This window comes from Gadus morhua, chromosome 1 (assembly GCF_902167405.1).
Source record: "Gadus morhua chromosome 1, gadMor3.0, whole genome shotgun sequence".
NCBI classification, from domain to species: domain Eukaryota; kingdom Metazoa; phylum Chordata; class Actinopteri; order Gadiformes; family Gadidae; genus Gadus; species Gadus morhua.
The window spans coordinates 22,725,168-22,742,932 of NC_044048.1; the positions used below are offsets into that span (position 1 = coordinate 22,725,168).

General features: G+C 50.4%; 1 protein-coding gene across 4 annotated transcripts; it reads right to left on the reverse strand.

Moving 5' to 3' along the window:
* Window positions 1–545: 545 nt before the first annotated feature.
* Window positions 546–13,418, reverse strand: cxxc1a (CXXC finger protein 1a). 4 transcript variants are annotated; one of them, XM_030355100.1, is made up of 14 exons: window positions 13,203–13,418; window positions 12,882–12,988; window positions 11,627–11,727; window positions 10,876–11,009; window positions 8,861–9,016; window positions 7,421–7,579; window positions 7,107–7,217; window positions 6,397–6,656; window positions 4,589–4,796; window positions 4,344–4,454; window positions 3,969–4,018; window positions 3,413–3,509; window positions 2,399–2,551; window positions 546–1,281 (listed from the first exon to the last, which is right to left on the reverse strand). In XM_030355100.1, the coding sequence occupies exons 1-14, from the start codon at window positions 13,203–13,205 to the stop codon at window positions 1,135–1,137; spliced, it is 1,797 nt and encodes a 598-aa protein (XP_030210960.1). In that variant the 5' UTR covers window positions 13,206–13,418; the 3' UTR covers window positions 546–1,134. The 4 variants fall into 4 exon arrangements, with proteins under 4 accessions (XP_030210960.1, XP_030210958.1, XP_030210969.1 ...); XM_030355098.1 differs by having other exon boundaries at window positions 6,397–6,659; XM_030355109.1 differs by having other exon boundaries at window positions 6,397–6,659; window positions 10,876–11,004; window positions 13,203–13,371.
* Between the last annotated feature and the right edge of the window lie 4,347 nt (window positions 13,419–17,765).

Sequence of the window (17,765 nt, forward strand, 5' to 3'; positions counted from 1 at the left end):
ACGGGCAGCGGGCATCAGCTGCACAGAGGGGATTCACCACACAGGCTATGGATGTTTCGCATGAAAACGTTCTCAAAAATGGTTTGGAAGGATATAGGTCATTCAAAGATATAGGTCATCTCTGTGAATATTCAACTGAACGCTTTTATTTAAAAAGGTCCACTTATAAACAACTTTTCTGTAGATTACTGTAAATTAATTGTACAATTATAGATAATGACATAATTTTTATAAATAATTGTATATGAAAGACTTATTCTTCTAAATTGTTGTATATTGAAGTATTATTCTTAAACTAAAAGGGTGCCGTTATGGCCAGAACCATTTCTATACAAAGAGATTAAGAAGTGAAGTTGAGATTTTAACCACATCGTGTAGCGTTTCATATCTGTGTAAAAATAGCTATCGTCCCACCATCATTCTGTCTCTTCTCCATCCTTCTGTACCTCCTCAATCACCCTCCTTCATTCCGTCTCTCCTCTCTCATCCCTCTATCCTTCTTTCACCATTTAGAAACAATCTCAAAAGTAAGCAACTTAATCAACTTTTGATAAAATGTTGTAGTTTTAATAAGGGAACACAACATGAAATATCACCAAACAAATCAACATGACGTATAAAACACAACACACCACGAAACAGGGCTGGACTCATGTGGAATAAAAGAGAGAAGTGACACAGAGAGGACGTCAACGTGGTCATCGTTACGGAAACGGGACATCTGTTTCCATGGCAACTATTTACAGCATTTTGGGAGAGACGAGCTGAACCTCAAGTTTCTCTTCGGGTAAAGTGACACGCACTCACACACGCACGCATACACACACCCAGACAGTCAGGAATAGATACACACATACATACACAAATACACACACACACACACATACACACGCGGAACAAAGGTCTATCTGTATCTAGTGATCTCTAGTTGTCTCTAATGGATTCTAGTGGATTCTAGTGGTCTCTAGTGGATTCTAGTGGAACGTAGGTCTATCTGTCTCGCGTGGTCTCTAGTGGACCCTAGGTCTATCTGTAGGTCTATCTGTCTCTAGTGGTCCCTAGTGGAGCCCAGGTCTATCTGTAGGTCTATCTGTCTCTAGTGGTCCCTAGTGGAGCCCAGGTCTATCTGTAGGTCTATCTGTCCCTCACCGACCGGAGGTCTGTGGTGACGGGGTCGTGTTGGATGGTCTGGTGCAGCATCAGAGCCAGCAGGCCGGCTCGGTTGGTCATCGCCGTCCTGAGGTTCCTCTCCTGCTCAAACAGCTCGTCCAGCTTATACCACTACAGAGAGAGAGAGAGAGAGAGAGAGAGAGAGAGAGAGAGAGAGAGAGAGAGAGAGAGAGAGAGAGAGAGAGAGAGAGAGAGACGTTAGAGAGAGACGTTAGAGAGAGAGAGAGAGAGAGAGACGTTAGAGAGAGAGAGAGAGAGAGAGAGAGAGAGAGAGAGAGAGAGAGAGAGAGAGAGAGAGAGAGAGAGAGAGAGAGAGAGAGACCGAGAGAGAGAGAGAGAGAGAGAGAGAGAGAGAGAGAGAGACAGAGAGAGAGAGAGAGAGAGAGAGAGAGAGAGAGAGAGAGAGAGAGAGAGAGAGAGAAAACACCAGAGACATCGACCTTTACAAACACTGTTACAACACTAGAACTCTACAGTGTGTTTGGATGGTGAAGCTAAAAAGTATCATCAACTTGGCATGGGTCGTAACCATGGGGATAACAAACCCCCCTCTTTCCTATATTTTTTGGGGAATTACATCTGAATCAGTGGATCACAAAAACATAATGAACAAAATACCAATATTGTGGGTTGCTTTCACACCACACTAATAAGAAGAATACTGATAATGCCGCTCATACTGACCACTCTGACTCTCTCCATGTCATGACTCACCACTGACTCTCTCCAGGTCATGACTCAGCACTCTGACTCTCTCCAGGTCATGACTCAGCACTCTGACTCTCTCCAGGTCATGACTCACCACTCTGACTCTCTCCAGGTCTCTGACTCTCTCCAGGTCATGACTCACCACTCTGACTCTCTCCAGGTCTCTGACTCTCTCCAGGTCATGACTCACCACTCTGACTCTCTCCAGGTCTCTGACTCTCTCCAGGTCATGACTCACCACTCTGACTCTCTCCAGGTCTCTGACTCTCTCCAGGTCATGACTCACCACTCTGACTCTCTCCAGGTCATGACTCACCACTCTGACTCTCTCCAGGTCTCTGACTCTCTCCAGGTCATGACTCACCACTCTGACTCTCTCCAGGTCATGACTCACCACTCTGACTCTCTCCAGGTCATGACTCACCACTCTGACTCTCTCCAGGTCTCTGACTCTCTCCAGGTCATGACTCACCACTCTGTCTCTCTCCATGTCTCTGACTCTCTCCAGGTCATGACTCACCACTCTGACTCTCTCCAGGTCCATCTCGGCTCTGCGGAGCTTCTCCCAGCAGTAATGTTTGTTGCACTTCCTCTTGGAGACGCGGCAGAACTCTCCGGTGGGCTGGAAGACGTCCTTCACCAGCGGGCAGCCGCACACCTCGTCCACCGACACCTGAACACACACTGGTACTGTACTACTGGTACCAGTAACACCTCGTCCACCGACACCTGAACACACACTGGTACTGTACTACTGGTACCAGTAACCACTCGTCCACCGACACCTGAACACACACTGGTACTGTACTACTGGTACCAGTAACACCTCGTCCACCGACACCTGAACACACAATGGTATGGTACTACTGGGACCAGTAACACCAGTAGCACCAGTAACACCTGGAACACACCATGGTATGGTAGTATTGGTACCAGTAACTAGAGTAACACCTGGAACACACCATGGTGCGGTAGTACTGGTACCAGTAACACCAGTAACACCTGGAACACACCATGGTACGGTACTACTGGGACCAGTAACACCAGTACCACCAGTAACACCTGGAACACACCATGGTACGGTACTTCTGGGACCAGTAACACCAGTGCCAACAATGGAGCTGCCCAGTACCACTGCAGTCTGCTACTGGTTCTACTGGGAGCTGCCCAGTCCCGCTCCAGTCTGCTACTGGTTATACTGGGAGCTGCCCAGTACAGCCACATTACGCTACTGGTTATAGTGGACGCTGCCCAGTACAAACCCAGTGGGCCAATGGTTCTACTGGGAGCTGCCCAGTCCCTCTCATTGGGCCCAGGTCTTACTGGGAGCTGCCCAGTCCCTCCCAGTCTGCCCTGGTCCTACTGGGAGCTGCCCAGTCCAACCCCAGTGGGCTCTGGTCCTACTGGGAGCTGCCCAGTCCCACCCCAGTGGGCTCTGGTCCTACTGGGAGCTGCCCAGTCCAACCCTAGTGGGCTCCTGGTTCTACTGGGAGCTGCCCAGTCCCACCCCAGCCGGCTCTAGTCCTGCTGGTACCTTGGGGTCCCGGGAGTGCTCGGGACACAGGACCTGCAGCCTCTTACAGTACGTCTTACTGTGGGGGTTGTAGACGTCACAGAACAGCCGGGTGGCCCTGCAACACACACACACACACACACACAGTACAGAGACACACACACACACACACACACACACACACACACACACACACACACACACACACACACACACACACACACACCACACACACACACAGTACAGAGACACACACACACACACACACACACACACACACACACACACACACACACACACACACACATACACACACACAAAGTGCAGAGACATACATACACACACACACACACACACACACACCGTACACACACACACACACACACGCACACACACACACACACACACACACACACACACACACACACACACACACACACACACGCAGGCACACATATATATATAAATATATATAAACATGTATAGATATAGGTAAAATATATATAGGTTTATGTATAGATATATGTATGGATTAGATATAGATATAGAGGTAGAAGTATATGGACTAAAGACTTACCCTTCAATACGTGTCGGATACATGGAACCGAACGATGTCTGGCTCTCATACTGTGAACACACACATTGTATTATTAGAACTTTCTTAGTGTTTGTTACACTAGCAAAGCATCTGTGTGTGTGTACCTTTGCAAAGCATCTCTTAAAGTCTGTGTGTCTGTGTGTGTGTGTGTACCTTAGCGTAGCATCGCTCCATGTGTGTGTGTGTGTGTGTACCTTAGCGTAGCATCGCTCCATGTGTGTGTGACGTGTGTGTGTACCTTAGCGTAGCATCGCTCCATGTCTGTGTGTGTACCTTAGCGTAGCATCGCTCCATGTGTGTGTGACGTGTGTGTGTACCTTAGCGTAGCATCGCTCCATGTCTGTGTGTGTGTACCTTAGCGTAGCATCGCTCCATGTGTCTCAGCGCCACCTTGGGATGGACGGGATGACTGCAGGACACACAGAAGATCTGGAGGTCTGTGTCGTCCCCATCGCCCTCGGCAACCTGACGAACACACACACACACACACACACACACACACACACACACACACACACACACACACACACAGGCCAGTAGTAGGTCAGTAGCAGAATAGGACAGTAGGGCAGTAGGACAGGAGGACAGTAGGACAGTACCTCCTCGTCCTGCTGCACCAGCTGTCTCTTGGCCGTGGAGATGATGTCCTCCAGCTCCAGGAAGCGTCTCTCCATCTGGGAGAGGCGGAGCCTGGCCTGCTGCTGCTCTTTCCTGATTCGCTCCAGCTGCTTCCTGCCGCGCTCCTCGGCCACACACGGACCCTGCTGCCACTGCTGGATCCGCTGGGGCAGGATCTCATAGATACGACTGGAGAGAGAGAGAGAGAGAGGGGGAGAGAGGGAGAGGGAGGGGGAGAGAGAGAGAGAGGGAGGGAGGGAGAGGGAGAGAGAGAGAGGGAGAGAGAGAGAGAGAGAGAGAGAGGGAGAGGAAGGGAGAGAGAGAGAGAGAGAGGGAGGGAGAGAGAGAGAGAGAGAGAGAGAGGGAGGGAGGGAGGGAGGGAGAGGGAGAGAGAGGGAGGGAGAGAGAGAGAGAGAGAGAGAGAGAGAGGGAGGGAGGGAGGGAGGGAGAGAGAGAGAGAGAGAGAGGGAGAGAGAGAGAGAGAGAGAGAGAGAGAGGGAGAGAGGGGGAGGGGGAGAGGGAGAGGGAGGGGGAGAGAGAGAGAGAGAGAGAGGAAGGGAGAGAGAGAGAGAGAGAGAGAGAGAGAGAGAGAGAGAGAGAGAGAGAGGGAGGGAGGGAGGGAGAGGGAGAGAGAGAGAGAGAGAGAGAGAGAGAGAGAGAGAGAGAGAGAGAGAGAGAGAGAGAGAGAGAGAGAGAGAGAGAGAGAGAGAGGGAGGGAGGGAGGGAGAGAGAGAGAGAGAGAGAGAGAGAGAGAGAGAGAGAGAGAGAGAGAGAGAGAGAGAGAGAGAGAGAGAGAGAGAGAGAGAGAGAGAGAGAGAGAGAGAGAGAGGGAAAGAGAGGGAGAGAGAGGGAGGGGGAGAGAGAGAGAGAGAGAGAGAGAGAGAGAGAGAGAGAGAGGAGAGAGAGAGAGAGAGGGAGAGAGAGAAAGAGGGAGAGAGAGAAAGAGGGAGAGAGAGAGAGGGGAAGGGAGAGAGAGAGAGGGAGGGAGGGAGAGGGAGAGAGAGAGAGAGAGAGAGAGAGAGAGAGAGAGAGAGGGAAAGAGAGGGAGAGAGAGGGAGGGGGAGAGAGAGAGAGAGAGAGAGAGAGAGAGAGAGAGAGAGAGAGAGAGAGAGAGAGAGAGAGAGAGAGAGAGAGAGAGAGAGAGAGAGAGAGAGAGGGAGAGAGAGAAAGAGGGAGAGAGAGAGAGAGGAAGGGAGAGAGAGAGAGGGAGGGAGAGAGAGAGAGACAGAGAGAGAAAGAGGGGGAGAGAGGGGGAGAGAGAGAGAGAGAGAGAGAAGGAGAGAGAGAGAGAGAGAGAGAGAGAGAGAGAGAGAGAGGGAGAGTGAGTGAGAGGGAGAGGGAAGAGAGAGAGAGGGAGAGGGAGAGAGTGAGAGAGAGAGAGAGAGAGAGAGAGAGAGAGAGAGGGAGAGGGAAGAGAGAGAGAGGGAGAGAGTGAGAGAGAGAGAGAGAGAGAGAGAGAGAGAGAAGGAGAGGGGGGGAGAGAGAGAGAGAGAGAGAGAGAGAGAGAGAGAGAGAGAGAGAGAGAGAGAGAGAGAGAGAGAGAGAGAGAGAGAGAGAGAGAGAGAGACATAGAGGGAGAGAGAGACATAGGATTTTACGACCAGTGTAGCAATGAAAGACATTTTCTTCTGTCTGGGTCTGGGTCTGGGTCTGGGTCTGGGTTTGGTTCTAGGTCTTGGTATTGGGGGGTCTGGGTCTGGGTCTGATTCTAGGTCTGGGTCTGGTTCTGGGTCCTGGGTCTGGGTCTTCTGGATCACTCCATAATCAGCCATCAGAGTCAGAGACTCACTTGGCTGCCAGCTTCATGCCACAGTCCTCTGAGCAGTACTTGGATCCACTTCTGGCTGATTCAACGCAGCCGGGGCCCAGGCACTGGTGGGCCCCACCAGGCACCTCCTGTTGAGGCCCATCGCCTCCTCGCTCTCCTCCTCTCTCTCCTCCTCGCTCTCCTCCTCGCTCTCCTCGCTCTCCTCCTCTCTCGCTGAGACGGACACGTTCACGGTGACGCTGCTTGGGTTTGTGGCGGCGAGGTTTGAACTCAGATAGAGACTTCTGGAGAGAGGAGAGGAGAGGCGAGGAGAGAGGAGAGAGGAGAGAGGAGAGGAGAGGAGAGGAGAGGAGGAGAGGAGAGGAGAGGAGGAGAGGAGAGGAGAGACGAAAGGAGGAAAGAGGAGAGAGGGGAGAGGAGAAAGGAGAGAGGAGAGGAGAGGAGAGAGGAGAGGAAAGAGGAGAGAGGGGAGAGGAGAGGAGAGGAGAAAGGAGAGAGGAGAGGAGAGGAGAGAGGAGAGGAAAGAGGAGAGAGGGGAGGAGAGGAGAGGCGAGGAGATGAGAGGAAGAGAGAGGAGAGAGGCGAGGAGGAGAGAGGAGAGTGATACAACAAACAAAATATAGATCCAAATCTCCATGCCTGCTTGCGTGCATGTGTTTGTTTGTGTGTGTCTGTGTGCGTGCGCATGTGTATGTGTGTGTGTGTGTGTGTGTGGGGGTGTGTGTGTCTACCTTCTTCTCTGTCTTCCTCTCTTTCCTCTTGACGTGTTTCACTCTGACAGCCGTCTTCCTCTTCCTCACGGCAGGGTCGGAATCTCCTTCCTCTTCCTCAGTCTGCCACACCTGAGGAAAAGATTTATGTATATATATATATATGTGTATATACATATGTATATATATATATATATATATATATATATATACATATATATATATATATATATCTGTCTTTATATACCCCCACAAACACACACATACAGACAAACACATACAAAAAGACACACATGCACACACACGGACACAAAGGCCCACACACCAACACCTACCAGGTGGTTGTAGCCAGCCGCCTGGTACTGCTGGTAGAGCTCCAATTCGCTCTCGCTGAATCCATCGTCGTCTTCTGACAGATGCCCCACCCCCTTCCGCTGGAGGCCCCGCCCCCGGCCCCCGCCCCCAGCCTCTTCATCCTTCACACGCAGCATCTTCTGCTCAACGACAACAAACAACAATATTAAGAACGTGCCACTCACTCACGGGGTCCCTCACCCTCATAGGGTGTTCTCAACTAACGGGGCCCTCACCCTCATAGGGTGTTCTTAACTAACGGGGCCCTCACCCTCATAGGGTGTTCTTAACTAACGGGGCCCTCACCCTCATAGGGTGTTCTTCACTAACGGGGCCCTCACCCTCACACTCACACTCATCAGAGTGTTCTTCACTAACGGGGCCCTCACCCTCACACTCACACTCATCAGAGTGTTCTTCACTAACTGGGACCCCCACCCTCGTTAACGGGGACCCTCACCCTCGTTAACGAGGACCCTCACCCCCACCCTCGTTAACGGGGACCCTCACCCTCACCCTCGTTAACGGGGACCCTCACCCTCACCCTCGTTAACGGGGACCCTCACCCTCGTTAACGGGGACCCTCACCCTCGTTAACGAGGACCCTCACCCCCACCCTCGTTAACGAGGATCCTCACCCTGACACTCGTTAACGGGGACCCTCACCCTCACCCTCGTTAACGAGGATCCTCACCCTGACACTCGTTAACGGGGACCCTCACCCTCACCCTCGTTAACGAGGATCCTCACCCTGACACTCGTTAACGTGGACCCCCACCCTGACACTCGTTAACGAGGATCCTCACCCTGACACTCGTTAACGAGGATCCTCACCCTGACACTCGTTAACGAGGACCCCCACCCTGACACTCGTTAACGAGGATCCTCACCCTGACACTCGTTAACGGGGACCCTCACCCTGACACTCGTTAACGGGGACCCTCACCCTCGTTAACGGGGACCCCCACCCTGACACTCGTTAACGGGGACCCTCACCCTGACACTCGTTAACGTGGACCCTCACCCTGACACTCGTTAACGTGGACCCCCACCCTGACACTCGTTAACGGGGACCCTCACCCTGACACTCGTTAACGTGGACCCCCACCCTGACACTCGTTAACGGGGACCCTCACCCTGACACTCGTTAACGGGGACCCCCACCCTGACACTCGTTAACGGGGACCCTCACCCTGACACTCGTTAACGTGGACCCTCACCCTGACACTCGTTAACGTGAACGGGACCCTCACCCTGACACTCGTTAACGAGGACCCCCACCCTGACACTCGTTAACGGGGACCCTCACCCTGACACTCGTTAACGGGGACCCTCACCCTGACACTCGTTAACGTGGACCCCCACCCTGACACTCGTTAACGGGGACCCTCACCCTGACACTCGTTAACGTGGACCCTCACCCTCGCCCGGACCTCACACTGCCGGAGGCGGCACTTCTGCCGGATGCGGTTCGGGCCGCCGAACTTCTTCATGTCTTTGCAGAAGTCACAGAGCGAGCAGTCCTCCGTCCGCAGGCACGCCTCGCACTCACCGCACATCCGGGCCGAGCGCTTCACCTGCAACACAGCGGACCGCCTCAACACACAGAGCACCACAACACAGAGGACCGCCTTAACACACAGAGCACCACAACACAGCGGACCGCCTTAACACACAGAGCACCACAACACAGCGGACCGCCTCAACACACAGAGCACCACAACACAGAGGACCGCCTTAACACACAGAGCACCACAACACAGCGGACCGCCTTAACACACAGAGCACCACAACACAGCGGACCGCCTTAACACACAGAGCACCACAACACAGCGGACCGCCTTAACACACAGAGCACCACAACACAGCGGACCGCCTCAACACACAGAGCACCACAACACAGAGGACCGCCTTAACACACAGAGCACCACAACACAGCGGACCGCCTTAACACACAGAGCACCACAACACAGCGGACCGCCTTAACACACAGAGCACCACAACACAGAGGACCGCCTCAACACACAGAGCACCACAACACAGAGGACCGCCTCAACACACAGAGCACCACAACACAGCGGACCGCCTCAACACACAGAGCACCACAACACAGCGGACCGCCTCAACACACAGAGCACCACAACACAGCGGACCGCCTTAACACACAGAGCACCACAACACAGAGGACCGCCTTAACACACAGAGCACCACAACACAGAGGACCGCCTCAACACACAGAGCACCACAACACAGAGGACCGCCTCAACACACAGAGCACCACAACACAGCGGACCGCCTCAACACACAGAGCACCACAACACAGAGGACCGCCTTAACACACAGAGCACCACAACACAGAGGACCGCCTTAACACACAAAGCACCGCAACACAGCGGACCGCCTTAACACACAGAGCACCACAACACAGCGGACCGCCTTAACACAGAGCACCACAACACAGCGGACCGCCTTAACACAGAGCACCACAACACAGCGGACCGCCTCAACACACAGAGCACCGCAACACAGCGGACCGCCTCAACACACAGAGCACCACAACACAGCGGACCGCCTTAACACAGAGCACCACAACACAGTGGACCGCCTTAACACACAGAGCACCACAACACAGTGGACCGCCTTAACACACAGAGCACCACAACACAGCGGACCGCCTTAACACACAGAGCACCACAACACAGAGGACCGCCTTAACACACAGAGCACCACAACACAGCGGACCGCCTTAACACACAGAGCACCACAACACAGAGGACCGCCTTAACACACAGAGCACCACAACACAGCGGACCGCCTTAACACACAGAGCACCACAACACAGCGGACCGCCTCAACACACAGAGCACCACAACACAGCGGTCCGCCTTAACACACAGCACCACAACACAGAGGACCGCCTTAACACACAGAGCACCACCACACAGTGCCTTAACACACAGAGCACCACAACACAGAGGACCGCCTTAACACACAGAGCACCACAACACAGAGGACCGCCTTAACACACAGAGCACCACAACACAGCGGACCGCCTTAACACACAGAGCACCACAACACAGTGCCTCAACACACAGAGCACCACAACACAGAGGACCGCCTCAACACACAGAGCACCACAACACAGCGGACCGCCTTAACACACAGAGCACCACAACACAGCGGACCGCCTTAACACACAGAGCACCACAACACAGCGGACCGCCTTAACACACAGAGCACCACAACACAGCGGACCGCCTTAACACACAGAGCACCACAACACAGCGGACCGCCTTAACACACAGAGCAGGAGATGCTACCACAACACAGAGGACCGCCTTAACACACAGAGCAGGAGATACAACCATCACTTCCCCTTGTTAGGAGTGCACATAAATATTCAGGAAGAGACATAATTGAAGGAACTGATGATTACCTGTGAGCCCCGCCTCCTGTCCACCCTGGAGGAGGAGCCATGTTCCGGATCCTCCCGCAGCTTCTTGGGCCGGAACTTGATCTCCAGCCGACCGTCGCTAGCTGCATCACAGACAGCACCGGGGCTAGCCTGGGCTATCATTAGCATGCTAGTTACAGAGCTAGCATGGGCTATTATTAGCATGTTGATTACAGAGCTAGCCTGGGCTATCATTAGCAATGCTAATTACAGAGCTAGCCTGGGTTATCATTGACAATTCTTAAAACAGTTCTAGCCTTGGCTATCATTAGCAATACTAATTACAGAGCTAGCTTGGGCTATCTTTAACAATGCTCATAATATAGCTGGATTTGGCTATCATTAGCAATGCCAATAAAAGAGCAAGCAATGGCTACATTGTTATTAATGCCAACAACAGACCTAGCTAGGACATATTATTATCAATTGTCAGCTCCAAGCTGATAATTGAGAGATGGTCTTCACAGAGCTATCTGTAGCCACATCGACGTCAGGAGGCACATGCTAACATAATGAGTATCCATCTCTTTCTTCTACATCGCAGCACTGGAAGCTGTTTGCTCGTTGGATTATCGTGTTTACTCAAAGGATCCGTGGACTAGTTATAGTAGTCACTAATACTAGAGTAGTGACTAGTAATAGTACTCACTAGTCACATACGCATACATATAGTGGTGAATAGTAGTTATAGTAGTGACTACTAGTTATAGTAGTCACTACTAGTCAGTCCTACCTCTGCAGCTCTGGCAGAACCACTCGGTGATGCTCTTGGCGGTTTTCTCAGAGACGCCGACACATCCTCCGTGGAACCATTCATTACAGCGCTCGCAGCCGCTGGGGACAGACAGGTAGACAGACAGACAGGTAGACACACAGAGAGGCATGAGAGAACCATTCATTACAGCGCTGACAGCCGCTGGGGACAGACAGGTCGACACACAGGCATGAGGACAGGAAAGATGCAGAGAGACAGGGTGTTTAAAGTGATGAGGAAGGTGTTTGCCAGGTGAGGATACAGATGTTTAAGTGAGATGCAGATGTTTTAACAGACACTAGTGATCACCATATTTTGAAGGTCTTACAGATGTTTTGAAATGTGATGATACTGATATTTGAAAGGTTAAACAGATGTTTTAAAGATGATACAGATGTTTGACAGGTAAAATATACACAGATGTGTAAATGTTGATACAGATATTTTTAAAGGTTGAGGTACAGTTGTTTGAAAGGTGAAGGAACACATGTTTTAAAGATAAGGATACAAAACTATTAAAGGTGTGATACAGACGATTTAAGGGGAGATCCAGATGTTTTAAGGGGAGATAAAGACGATTTGAGGGGAGATCCAGATATTTTAAGGGGAGATACAGATTATTTGAAGGGAGATCCAGATGTTTTAAGAGGAAATCCAGATGTTTTAAGGGGAGATACCAATGTTTTAAGGGGAGACACAGATGTTTTAAAGTAGATACAGCTGCTTTAAGGGGGGATACATATGTTTAAAGGGGGAGATACAGATGGTTTAAAGGAGATACAGATGCTTTAAGGGGAGATACAGGGGAGATACAGATGTTTTAAGGGGGAGATACAGATGTTTTAAAGGAGATACAGATGCTTTAAGGGGAGATACAGGGGAGATACAGATGTTTTAAGAGGGAGATACAGATGTTTTAAGGGGAAATCCAGATGATTCGAGGGGAGATCCAGATGTTTTAAGAGGAAATCCAGATGTTTTAAGGGGAGATACAGACGTTTTAAGGGGAGACACAGATGTTTAAAGGGCAGATACAGATGTATTAAAGGAGATACAGATGCTTTAAGGGGAGATACAGATGTTTTAAGGGGGAGATACAGATGGTTTAAAGGAGACACAGATGCTGTAAGGGGAAATACAGGGGAGATACAGATGCTTTAAGGGGAGATTCCGATTTTTTATGGGGGAGATACAGATGTTTTTTAGGACATAGGCCTACAGATGCTTGTCTTACATCATAAAACAGTTGATGTCGGGTCTCCTGCAGATGCAGTATACAGGAGCGCTAGGGATCCCCATGGCAACGACCCCCTCCTCATCTTCACCCCGAGGACAGCACTCCTGATGGACAGGTGCAAAGAGAGACAGACAGACAGACAGGGAGACAGGCAGACAAAGAGACAGATGCTGAAGAGGAAAACGATCTATTAACAGACAGACAGGCGGATGACGAATCAATACGCTGTTGTTTATCCACTGCCTGTTTTTGCGCGTGTTTATTTGGTCGCTGCATCCCAAGGCTCGCTCCCGCAGTGCGCGCTCATCCTCCACTCACCATGCGCGTCGCCGCGGACACGTCTCGTCCCAAAGCGTCCAGATGATGGCGGATAACGGGTCTCGGTCCGCCTCGGTGCTGCCGATATCCAGACCGATAAAACCCGCACGACCACTGCGCACCGCCCGGTACCGGCCTCTCAAACAGCGCAAAGCCCGCTTTGTCTCCGCTCTTCCTCTGTCAACAACATGGAGCCGAGGAGGACCGCAGCGCTGAGACACACTGCTCCCTGGTGGACGGTCAGCAAACTGCACACAGTTACTTGTAGGCCTAATGGACAATTAAAGGATCTATCTATCTTTATTACTATCCATCTTTCTTTATAAACCTCTATCGATCTATCAATCTATCGATCTATCTCTATATCTCTCTATCCCACCATCCATCCATCTATCCATCTGTTTATCTGTCTCTCTCTCTCTCTCTCTCTCTCTCTCTCTCTCTCTCTCTCTCTCTCTCTCTCTCTCTCTCTCTCTCTCTCTCTCTCTCTCTCTCTCTCTCTCTCTCTCTCAAGGTATATATTGAGAGAGGTATATAGGTCGGGTATATAGTATAATATATAATATAGTAAGTATAAATAAAAATTACAAAAATTACAGTATCTCGTATAAACATAAATTAAAGATACACTCTAAATACACAGTATTTACATTATGGAGGATGTGTGCAATTGTGCAATTATTGTGTGAAAAGGGAGTCCTCTCTCTCTCTCTCTACACTAGTACTACTAAAAGACAGAAGATACTAGGCTACTACTTTACTAGTATGCGACCACCAGTACTACTAAATTATACTTTTAGTTCTACTGCGAGTGTGTGAAAGACCTTTTGCCCTTACTGCACCTCACTGAATTCAAACTGCATCCTAACTGCACAATTCAAGCTTATCTGCACATCTTTCTTTATTTGATAGAATATTATACACCTTTATATCATTTTATATACTTCTTTAAATTTCACTTTTTACCTTTTAGTACATTATGCCTCATTGAGTTGTCTCATTTGAAAGCTTTAGAGTGGCGGTTCTCCGCCAGCAAGGGGCGCCGCGTTGCCGCTCGGCCAGAACCGGCCGCTCGGCCAGATACGGGCCCGCACAGATCTGATCTCCAGTGAGCGGTTGAAATATCACCGCGCCTTCCCTGACGGCTGCTCTGCTGCCTCTCGCTTTTTCTTTAGAATACCAAATGTTCTTATTCGTAGTGTTTATATTAGTAGTGTTTTATTGCTATTATTAGTGACGGTATTATCAGTTGAAGTCCGAGCAACGGTTAACTTCACTGCTCACTAGTGGACAGAAAGGAATGGAAGGTATTTCAGTTTTCACTACTACCTTTCTACGTATTAAGTATTCGAGTTCTGTCTTCATATTCATTAAGTGTTTATTAAGTGTTCTAGTTCTGTCTTATTATGTAACTGTTTTAGTTTTATTATATAAGTATTAAGTATTGAAGTTCTATTATGTACATGTGTTCCTTAAGTTATGCTTAAGATTATAAATTCTAGGTTATCCTATCTGTCTGTCTGTCTGTCTGTCTGTCTGTCTGTCTGTCTGTCTGTCTGTCTGTCTGTCTGTCTGTCTGTCTGTCTGTCTGTCTGTCTGTCTGTCTGTCTGATTGATTGACAGGATGGAGAATGACTCTATGCCAAAAGACTGTGACATAACCCTGGGCGGGGCTAAAATTAGGCTGAACCAATCCGAATGCATCTGCAACCAACCAACTGCCACTGATGATACGGAGGGTAAGATTCACACACATACACACACACGCACACACACACACACACACACACACACACACACACACACACACACACACACACACACACACACACACACACACACACACACACACCTGGCGGCATGCACACAACCTCAACTCTCTCTCTCTCTCCCTTCATCCTCCTCTTCTTCAGACACGCACGCTGACCCTCCTCATCCTCCCATCCCCGGAAACAACCCGTTCTCTGCAAGCCCCGCCCCCTCTCTGATTTATCCCGCCCCCTTCAGGGCAGACCACGCCCCTTTCAGGGCTGACCCCGCCACTATCAAGGAGGCGGCTGGCGATGGTGAGAACACAAACACACACTCAAATAATCACACACACACACACACTCAAATAATCACACACACACACACACACACACACACACACACACACACACACACACACACACACACACACACACACACACACACACACACACACACACAGTAATCCCACATTAGTACTTAGTTGATCTTAAGGGAAGTAAAATATATACATATATCAATATATATATATATATATATATATATATATATATATACATATATATGTATGTTTTAATGACTTATATGACTTATACACAGACGGAAAGATACTGTATACTGTATATATGTATGTTTATATATTATTGACTTAAGCAACACATTCCTAAAGTGCAGCTGAAGACACACGGACAGACAGGCGTTATAAGACCCACTGCCTTCAGAGAATCTTATCTAGAGACACCAGCCCTCTCTTAAGGGCTGATTATGGACCCACGTTCATACAACGCAAGGAGGGTTATGGACCCCTTACGTCCTTGCGGACCCTCCTTGCGTCTACCCCCCAAAAATGTTACCCTTCCGTCGAGGCGAAGGAGCAGCAAAGGCTGTGATTGGTCCGCTTACTAAAACCCGACGCAGAACCATAAAGGTTCACGACTGCGTTGAAGCGTCTGCGTGATCATTGCGTTGCGTTGCGTTGCGTGAATGTGGGACCATAATCAGCCCTTTATGCCGCTTTTCCACTGCATGGTACCAGCTCGACACGACTCGACTCGACTCGACTCAGCTCGCCTTTTTTGCGTTTCCACCGCGAAAACATGGTATCTGGTACCTGAAGTGGCTGCTTTTTCTAGTACCGCCTCGCTCTAGGTTCCAAGCGGCTGAGCCGATGCTAAAAGGTGACGTCGGCAGACGGCCGGCCACTGATTGGCCAGAGAGTGTGACGAAGTCACGAGAGCGACATGGCAACCATGCTGGTAACAGCCATAGCAGCGCCGCAGCCAACATATTCCACTTCTTCAACATGCCAGCTAATAATATGAACACGAATACCATCGCATCGATGTTCTCCATTGTTGTTATGTGGGTTCTGTCCATGTGTGGGTTACGTAGGTGTTGTTTGCGTCGCGTACAAAAATACGTCACGGCCCTTTCGCGCAGCCGACCCCGCCCACGTCCCGGAGGTACTATTTGCGGTGGAAAAGGACCCGCGCTGCTACCGTGTCGAGTCGTGTCGAGTCGTGTCGTGTCGAGTCGAGCTACATGTGTCTCCCCCTCTCACTCTTAGACTATCCCCCTATCTCATAGTCTCTCCCTCTCTCCCCTCTCCTTTAGTCTCTCCTCATATCCCTCTCTCTCTTAGTTTCTCCCCCTCTTTCTCCCCCCTCTCTCTAAGTCCCTCCCTCTTCCTTAGTCTCTCTTAGTTTCTCCCCCTCTCTCTCCATCCCCCTTAGTGTCTGCCTTAGTCTATCTTAGTCACTCCCCCTCTCAGTCTCTTTCCCTCTCTCCCTTAGTCTCTCTCTCTAACCCTGTCTCTACGTCTCTCTCCCAGACTTCTCTCTCTCTAACCTTGTCTCTATGTCTCTCTCCCAGACTTCTCTCTCTCTAACCCTGTCTCTATGTCTCTCTCCCAGACCTCTCTCTCTCTCTCTCTCTGACCTTTGTCTATTGTTTCTCTCCCAGATCTCTCTCTTTAACCCTGTCTCTATGTCTCTCTCCCAGACCTCTCTCTCTTTAACCCTGTCTCTATGTCTCTCTCCCGGACCTCTCTCTCTCTAACCCTGTCTCTATGTCTCTCTCCCAGATCTCTCTCTCTCTAACCCTGTCTCTATGTCTCTCTCCCAGACCTCTCTCTCTCTCTCTGACCCTGTCCCTATGTCTCTCTCCCAGACCGCTCTCTCTAACCCTGTCTCTATGTCTCTCACCCAGACCTCTCTCTCTCTCTCTGACCCTGTCTCTATGTCTCTCTCCCAGACCTCTCTCTCTAACCCTGTCTCTATGTCTCTCTCCCAGACCTCTCTCTCTCTCTCTCTCTCTAACCCTGTCTCTATGTCTCTCTCCTAGACCTCTGTCTCGTTCTCTAACCCTGTCTCTATGTCTCTCTCCCAGACCTCTGTCTCCGTTGTATTCTGTCCTGTCTCTACTGTGAGCTCTTCTCCTTGTGCTCCACCCTGGAGGCGTGTCTTACCTGCCAAGGGGGTGGGGCCACCTGCTGCTGTGACACCATTTGCTGCTGCTGCTCCAGTGGGGAGGCGGAGGGCGTGGCCTGTGGGGAGGAGGCGTGTCAGGCCCTGGCGGATTGTGGGATAGTGGAGGACTGCTGCTCCTCGACCGACCTCCTGGACTTCAGCCTCGAGTGTTGCTCCTTCTTCTTCCCCTCCTAGACCACGACCTCATCACCATGAACTCATCAGCATTACCTCATCACCATGACCTCATCACCATGACCTCATCACTGTGATATTACCATGACATCACCATGACCTCATCACCATGACCTCATCACTGTGATATTACCATGACATCATCATGACC

Bases quoted from the DNA above. Each gene is read 5' to 3' on its own strand.
- cxxc1a (XM_030355098.1), bottom strand. The intron at 7,218-7,420 runs GTAGGTGTTGGT...TCTTTTCCTCAG, and splicing joins CGGCTGGCTACAACCACCTG to GTGTGGCAGACTGAGGAAGA. The intron at 3,510-3,968 runs GTAAGTCTTTAG...TGTGTGTTGCAG, and splicing joins TATCCGACACGTATTGAAGG to GGCCACCCGGCTGTTCTGTG.